Raw genomic sequence first — 8,994 nt, forward strand, 5'->3', positions numbered from 1 at the left:
AAAAAGAAGTGGATCAGTGATTATTAAATAATCTATGCCAATGATCATAAATTTAATGTGAATCTTCAGATGAAATATAATTATTAATGTTGTTGCTACTGTTGCAACAACAACAATTTTAGATCACAGATCAAATTGGAAAAGGAGAGAACAGACTTACGAATGAAGACATGCAAAATGGACAGATTGGAAACAGATTGTCCTGTCCAGTTTTATCTCTCCATATCTCAGGGTCTTCCCCTCCCCCTAAACAGTAACCTCTTTTTTGTTCGTAGCCCCATTTCTCCTCCAGAGTGATCAGCACGGACCACTTTAGTTGGCTGCTAAAAGGAATGATCCATCTTTCTCTCTGTAACAAGCAGGGAAGGTTGGTGTGGGGGGAACATGCACTTCAGGCCTCTGAATGAATAAATGATGGCCTCTAGTCTTGAGGGTTGTCAGTCTGGTGTGTCTCGCCAGCAGCAGAGTCACTGGAGAGGAATGGAAGTAACTATCGAAGGGCAAACCTGACTGCCACACACACTTAAGATTCTCCCACTGCTGTGGCTGCTGGAACTGATGTCATGTTCATGCTGATGCTTCTTGTACGTTCTTGTTGCACTCTGAGTGCAGTGGAAGATGCCCCACCATCCTCAGTCTTCCCCATAGCCAGCCCCCCACCTACCTGCCTCCTTGCTTAGAATCATCTAGGGCCATCTAGTCCAACAGCCTTCAAGGCAAGAATCACAGCTAAAGAATCCCTGACAGATGTCCATCCAACCTCTGTTTAAAGATCTCCAGTGAAGGAGAGTCTACCACCTTTCTGAGGGAGGCGGTTCTACTGCAGCCTTGGGGTTTGCAGCATCTGCCCGACAGCTTCCTCCTCCTTAGTTTCAGTGGGAAGAGAAGGGGAACAATCAGAATTAGTTGGCTCTGCCCATCATCGGCTCTGCTTCCACCTATTGTTCAGGCTTCCTGCCTTTGGCCCTGCCAGTCTCAATGGGCATCAGCCACCGCTTCTGAGTCACCGCCTTTCACATCTGCATGGAGAGATACCCTCCCAGCACAAGAGAATGATGCTTCATGAGAGGTGGCTAATCACCAGGCATATACTCCCCATAATGATGCTTGATAATTATGTCTTAGCTTGGGTTGAAGGAGGAGACTATTTAAAAAGGCATTTGTCCTCCTGACAGTTTTACAAGCCACATGATTTCACAAGGACATCCTCTGTCAGAATCACGCCCTTGGCCTTTACCAGAAGTAATCGCTCTGCTCAACTTAAGAACTGTGTCCTAAGACAGACCTGGGGTTGTGAAAGAGGTTACCACTAAGGGCCAGTGCATTGCCCTCTCTTTGATGAGCAGATCAGATGTGCAAACCTCTGACCAAGTGTCATGCCAGCAACATCAACAGATTCTTCTGTTTGGCTGTTCTACCACCAGGGGAAGTATTATATGGTGTGAAGGTATGATGCACCTGAATTAAGAGAGAACTTGCCATTATCCAACACAGAGATGGGGAAGCTCTTGCCCTCTGGGTGTTTTTGCACCTTCGGGTGATAGCAATTACTAAGGCCACAACCACACCACACATTTAAAGCACTGCAAGACCACTTTAAAGAGCCGTGGCTTCCGCTCCAAAGGTCCTGGGAACTGTAGCTTGTTAAGGAAGCAGCCGAGAGTTGTTAGGAGAGCCCTATTATCCTTACAGAGCTGCAATTCTGATGGTCCCTTAGGAAGAGGGGTCAATTGTTAAACCACTCAGAGGACTGTAACACTGTGTGGGGAACAGTAGTCTCCTAACAACTCTCAGCACTTTTAACAAACTACAGTTCCCAGAATTGTTTGCAGGGGAGCCATGACTGTTTAAAGTAGTAGCTATCTGAACTAGTCAGGCACTTCCTATAAAGGCACTGTGAACTCCAGTATGTTGAATTTCGTTCAGCTAATCAGAACTTTAAATCTAAAGACACATTACATACAGATGCTTAACTATTGTAATATGATATTGGAGATATCGTAGCCTTGCCTCCCATTCATCCAAACACCTTATGACATTCCTCTAGTCGCAGAAGCTTCAAAACAAAACAAAAGCCCACCTGCTTCAATATTCTGAACCTACTACTTCACAAGCCTGTCTCACCTTTTACTTGGCGCAGTGTATCAAATGTATGAGGGTGAGTCTGAGTGCAATTGCACAAATTCAGCATTTATTAGGGGAGGGGGGAAATCTTCCTGAGCTTGCAGTTCCAAAAGGAGGAAGATGGAGAAATGTGTGCAGATTAGTTCCAGGATAGCAGCTAGGGACAAATGTGAAATGAAATGAAATCAGATGAGTGCTGATGCAGACATACCTTAAAAATAAGCCTCCCCAGGTCTTTCTTTTTGCTTTTTGTAGGCCAGCGCTTGAGAGAATGAATGGAAGTAGGGGATCGTGTCATCTAATTGCCGCATTGTTTACAGCATTGTTGAATTGTTGTAACGTGTTGCTTTGTGCTACAGTACATCTTATTTCTTCTCAAAGAGAGTCCTTGGTGTATTTATTTGTTCTTTCCATTAAGTGGCTTAGGATGAAAACTCCAGAGTAGCATGGCATGTATTAAGTGCAAGGGCTAGACCTAGAAAGAGACTGTCAGCCACACAGAGCTGTTGACTGCTATTTTATCCTACCGCTGCAGAGCAAAGCATAGAGAAGCATACTTGGGCAGCCTACCCTATCTCCCTCTCCATCCTATGTGAGGTGGGCAAGGGTTTGGGGGTTGGTCTATTAGGGCAAATGGGGCACTGCTCCACCAACCTCAGTTTGTCCTCAACCTGATGCCACCTGCCTGACTTCTTAACTACTGTACATCCAGTCCAGGGGCCGGTGGCACTAAGAATGAGGGCAAGGTCATGGGCGCAACAGACCTGTACAAATTACTGCTGGTGGCTGTCAGTTTCAGAGACTGTGTGTCTTTCTTAAGAAGCAGCTCTGGCTGGAACTTGCAGGACTTGACGTCTCCCTAATCCAGAAATATCATACTTGATATCCAACAGTCATAGCGGATACTTTGACAGGATTTCAGTGATGACCACCAGCATTTCATGACAGATGTCAACCAGTCTGAGAATATTTGATTGCTGATTTCATGAGTGCCTGTCAGTCCTCCAGTCTTGGCAGCAAGCACAGAGGAAGTCCTTTAAAGCTATTCACAATACATTTACTTTGAATGGTAAAATTGCTCATTTGACATTTCTTATCACAATCAGAAAATTAGACCTGACCTTCTGCGAACAAATTTCCAGATATGGAACAAGGAAGGGAAATAGGTGAGGTGTTTTCTTCCCCCTTCCCTCTCAGCTTGTCTGACAAATAGGAAGGCAGGTGAGTTTATTTGTAAGACTTTGGAGCCACACAGCTAACCGTTGACCTGTTAGTGACTTTAATATAATTCTATTTGCCCCTGGTATAATTCTATTTGCCCACATAGGTCATGGTTGGGCATAATGATTAGTCATGGTGTGGAATGGCAGGAAGAATCCACAAGATCATCTGCTTACTCATCAGTAGCCTGCCAACAATCAGCTTGAAGGAGCTGCTGTTGGGCAAGGTTGAGGCTGGCGAGATGTTGCAAGCTTCCCGACAGCATTTAAGCCTCAGAAGAAGTTATAGAAGGGAGACAGAAGCCAGAAGACGAAGACAGAGGCCACCTCTTGGGAGAGGAAGGTGGCAGGAGGTGGATAAGGTGAACCTGAATCTGCAGGATTTAGGAACTTTTGGGAAGGGCTAAGCTGTCTCCTCCCACCACCAAAATGAGTTTGGCTACTGCTGCCTGTCAGTAAGATGGAAAAGCTGTCAAGTGACAGTCACCTTAAGAGTCTACCAGTGCCTTCGCCTGGGGCATGGCTCACTCTAGATCTGATGGCCTTACATGAAGTGACAGCAGGTGAGATGATCTGGCTTTTACTGATGGCATTGCATGGCAGCAGCATACCTGGTGGTGGCTGTTTCACCACTGCAGTCACCACCGGCAAAGGTGTCTGTTGGTGACATCTTACATCAGGGTCTACACTTGATGCTTCTGGTCTGTCAGCAGCCACAAGCTTGAACAGTGCTGTTCTATTTTATCCAGTGCTATTTTTCTAGAAAAAGAGGTTCTAGAATTCACCATAAACATCTCCCATGTTCTCTTATAATGGCAATGATGCCTACCTGAGAGATGCCGGAATTGAGTTCCAGTGAGTTCTGGCTGAAAAAAGCCCTGATTTTATCCTGCCTTTGCTCTTGCTATACTGTGGTCACTAATAGGCTGTACTCCCACTCTCCATCATTCGGTGATGACCAAGTACTGCCCACCTTGCCACCTGCTGCTGCTAACACAACTCTATGTAATAAGGACTCACACTAACAAAGCCTCTTTCTGAGCAGTTCCTTTTTCCTCCTCATCCTTTGCTTTCTAAGGGAGAAACGCTAATTGAAATTCATGCTCTTGGGCCCTATGAACCATTCAGAAGAATAAAAGCACTTAATCGCTTAATGAAATTATTGTCTCCAGAAGCGTGAAAAGGGAAAAGGGGAAGAACATAAACTATTTTATAGGAAACCCTTTGAAAACACATCTCACTGATGTTTCCATTCCTTTGTGGACTTTGTAACTCAATATGTTCCTTTCTTCACACTCCTTTTACAAAGAGTGATTGCTAATGCTATTGATATATTTCTCAGCTCTACTATTTGGCAATCATATACCACCTTGGGCTACAATCTTGCATGCTAAAGAGTCCAGCTTTTGCATTCTACCCAAGCTGGGTGAGGGGGCGGGTAGGGAATGATATAAATTTGCAATTTGGCATCCCCCCCCCCAAACAACAACACCCCAAAATAGCAACTCTTGGATGTGCATTTCTATTTGCAAATTTGCAGTCTGAGGAGTCAAGCTGGAAAATGCAGCACGAGAGTGTTCTCGCTGCTTTTGGGCTTTCCATGGGCATCTGGTTAGTCACTGTGAGAACATGGTGATGGCCTAGCTGAGCTACTGTCGTGACCCAGCAGGGTGTCTGTGTAACCAGAAGTGGATAATCATCAGGCTGCAGCAGCCTAACCAGGTTGAACTTGTTGATCCTAATGCTCTCATTGCTACCTCTCCTGTTTCATCATGCACAGCTCCTCAGCGTATCAGGAAACTCTCTAAGGACACCTGGGAGTGATCATGTTGATGACATTATGCATCCTGCTATTGCAAAGTGAGACCAACCACAGCAATTGGAAAATCCCCCAAAGCATTCAGAAATCCTTCTGATTCCATTAGTCTCTAGGGGTGGGCCATCTCAATAGGTCCTCTATTCCAGCAAGGGGGCTGGGATGTGGGTACCATTACAGCCCATCTAAACCTTACTAGGACCAAACCATAATGATAAGACAATTCACAGTATTAAGACAGCAACATGACAACAGTGTGCTTCATCTTCATTCTTATGCAAAGTTATGCAGTTTTAATCAATTAAACAATCCATTAGAACTCATACGATTAATCAGTGAAGGTTCCTTTAATTAGGGCGGCAGTCTGAAAATAAAACATTTGCCCACGAAACCACAACTCCGCCATTTTGTCCTCCTCAGTTGGTGAAGGACTATAGTTCACTTGCAGACCATGCAGAAGGTTCCAGTTTCAATGTAGAACATGTAGACCTGGGAGAGAACCCTGCCTGAAATTCCTTAGAGCTGCTGCCAGTCAATGCAGACAATACTGAGATATATGGACCAATGGTCTGACTCAGAATAAGGCAGCTTCCTGCATCTTCCACGCTTATCAAAAGCACTGATGACAGATCAGAACGGCTGCTTAACTTTACACAGAAGGGGCCATTGGGATGCTTCTGTACTCAGGAGATTTGTAATGTTTTCTCCAACCTTCGACCATCAGATAAGAGAAGTCTCTTCTCGGGCCACCAGGGGGTGCATTGGAAGATGGCCGACAATAACATCTCTCCGACCCACACAAGGTAATTAAGAGGCTGCTATGGGAGTATGTAGCCCTTGCCCCCACAAGAGGATGGGGGGGGACTGCCTTGCCAGCTGTGTCCATAATTCACCCCCGGATTCGAAATAAGGGGGTGTGGACACTTGGCACGAAGCCCTCGAGTGAGATCGGCTCTCCCTGACGCTGTCTCCAATCAGCGCACTGGTTCACATTAGCTCGAAATATATAATTGAAAATATATAATTGGAAAGAAGCTAATGCACATACATCAAGTGAAGATCGGGAGTAAAGACTGCTGATTAATGGGATCTCTGGGAGTGGAGCGACGGGCTGGATAAATAAATCAAGTGAAGAATCATCATTAAAAGACTGGTGTGTCGGAGTGAAACGGAAAGGGGGGGGGAGGAAAAAACTTTTCTTTCTTTGCCTTATGTGAGTATCAATAACCCTCCCCTCCAGAGAGAAGAAACATTGTGATTATTAATCACAAGCAGGAGACTAAGAACTGTGTGGGAATGAATTACTGATTAAAGAGAGAACTGGTGGAAACATCGGGGAATGGAATGAAACTTTTATGACGCAGCAATAAATGGAATCTCGTGAAGACAGGCTTGCCTAAGGAGGACGAGGGGGGGGGAGGACCAGGGTCATTGGAATGTGAATGTATGGTTATCGGAACGTTATCTTGACCTGGCAGGGCCCTCTGAGATATAGATTGGCAAGCCTGTGAATCAACGGACGGACTGTGGGAATGTTTTTAACGGAGGTGTGGAAATGGCGTCTGTCCTTTATGTGATATGATTTTTGGAGAGTGTAAAACCCACACAGGAGATGTTTGTCTTTCACCCGCTTGTGAAGATTATCAGAGATCACAAAGAAAGGAATATATGATAACAACAAGAAGAGGAAGAAAATAACAAAAAGACTATCTGGACAGAACTGGATAGAACTGTTTAATCAAAGCAGCAGCAAGAGTGATGTTTGGACCCCTTTCGGAGCTTGAAGTATCGGTACCCCCAACAAAAATTTAAAAAATTTGGCTGTATAATTTTGAATTAATGTGATTTTGAATTAATGTGATTTGATTGGCCTGTTAATAAAAATTATTATTATTTTTTTAAAAAAGAGAAGTCTCTTCTCTAACTGAATCTTCTAGCTTTGGAGTAAAAATAATCAACATCCCAAATGCTGTTTCTGTCTCCACAGTGAACGTAGAAATGGCCTTAATGCTGGCATCTGCAAGAAGACTAGTGGAAGCTTGTCACATTGCAACATCTCCAGATACCACACATTTTGCAGTTGACTGGCTGGGAGTAGAAGTCACCTGGGCCACTCTTGGGATCTTTGGGATGGGCAGCATTGGGTATAACTTAGCAAAGAGAGCAAAAGCTTTTGACATGAACATCCTTTGTCACAACAGGAACCACAGAAAAGAGGAAGAAGAACAGGCAATTGGTGCCACTTATTGTAAAAACATAGAAGACTTGCTCCGACAGTCTGACTTTGTGATGTTGGTTGTGAATCTGACATCTGAGACACACAAGCTCATTGGGAAAAGAGAGCTGCAGCTGATGAAACCCACGGCTACTCTCATCAACATCTGCAGAGGTGCAGTAGTTGATCAAGATGCCTTGGTAGAAGCGCTCCAAAATGGAGTTATTAAGGCTGCAGCTTTAGATGTGGCTGACCCTGAACCATTGCCAAGGGATCACCTCTTATTGCTACTGAAAAATGTTATTATAACTCCTCACATTGGAACTGCAACTGTGCAAGCCCTGCTTATGATGACAGAAGAAGCAGTGGGAAATATACACACTGTTCTCAATGATCTCCCCAGTGAAATGATCACCAAATAGTTTGATGGAGAACATTAATAATCAATGGCTGATCTGCAAAGTACACCAACCGCTAAGTAACAATGGAGTATGAGAATCAAAACTCATCCTAGCTTTCATTTATGGCCTCCCATATTGTAACCATTTCCTGCAATTTTATTCTTATGTAAAAGAACTATGTATTTGTGTTTTTTTATTGCCATTTTATCTTGTGAACTGCCCTGAGACCTGCAGGCACAGTATAGGGCAGTATATAAATTAAATAAGTAAGTAAATAAATACCTAGTTGCTGAGTATGTAGACATCTGCAAGAAGCATTATCTGTGCTCGCGAGCCTTGATCCAAATGTTCCACCTTAATAAGAGAATCACTTTGAAGTGAGTGCCAATCTCCGCCTGGTTGGTTTAGCAGCCCTTTGGGATCTTATCAGAGCCAGCATCCTTCCTTGTTAAATATATGAAGGGCAGAGAGCTGGCCAACAACACATTTCGCTGAAATACCTGGTGCCATTACAGTCAAGGGGGTTGGGGTAGCGGTGGCAATTATGCCATACACATGCAACTCTTGTTATTCCAGCACAGCCACCTAGAGGCCTTGGATCTGCTCAACAGGTGATATATTAGCCCTCTACTGGCAGTCCAAGACAAAGTAGAATAATGTTGGCCAGTGTGGCGTAGTGATTAGAAGGTTGGACTAGGACCTGGAAGACCTGGGTTCAAATCCCTGCTCAGCCATGAAGCTCTCTGGTTGATCTTGGAGCAGTCTACCTCTCTCAGTCTAACCTACTTCAAAGAGTGGTTGTAAGAATAAGATTGTGCAACTCAGGAAGGGAGATAGGGAGATGGAGAGTGACGCTGTACCTATGCACAGGTGCATCTCTTGCTTCTGTGCTCACCTGCCTGCATCCTTCCCGCCTAGTAGGGATGGATGCATATGTCAATTTCAATTTGCAAGCCTTCAGTTCGCCACAGTTTCATATCAGTTTGCAATTTAAAAGAAAAATAAACATAAAAAATAAATAGCATTAAGGTGCATTTTTGGTAATAGACACAGTTTTATATGGAGCTTTGCATGTATGCATATTTCGTGAAGCAATTTCCCCACGTGTGATGGTATTTTCACAAATATATACATTTTTCAATGGAGGCTTTCTTCTAATGCGTCCATTAATATATGGATGGAGACTTTCACTGCAAAATTTGGAGCAGCGCAAATTTT

The 8,994-nt window shown here is 44.1% G+C and overlaps 1 protein-coding gene across 1 annotated transcript; it reads left to right on the forward strand.

The window, feature by feature from the left end:
- Window positions 1–4,298: 4,298 nt before the first annotated feature.
- LOC114585876 (glyoxylate/hydroxypyruvate reductase B-like) lies at window positions 4,299–7,797 on the forward strand. The gene is made up of 2 exons (XM_077919798.1): window positions 4,299–4,306; window positions 7,098–7,797. The coding sequence occupies exons 1-2, from the start codon at window positions 4,299–4,301 to the stop codon at window positions 7,795–7,797; spliced, it is 708 nt and encodes a 235-aa protein (XP_077775924.1).
- Window positions 7,798–8,994: the final 1,197 nt, after the last annotated feature.

Source organism: Podarcis muralis, chromosome 15 (genome assembly GCF_964188315.1).
Source record: "Podarcis muralis chromosome 15, rPodMur119.hap1.1, whole genome shotgun sequence".
NCBI classification, from domain to species: Eukaryota; Metazoa; Chordata; class Lepidosauria; order Squamata; family Lacertidae; genus Podarcis; species Podarcis muralis.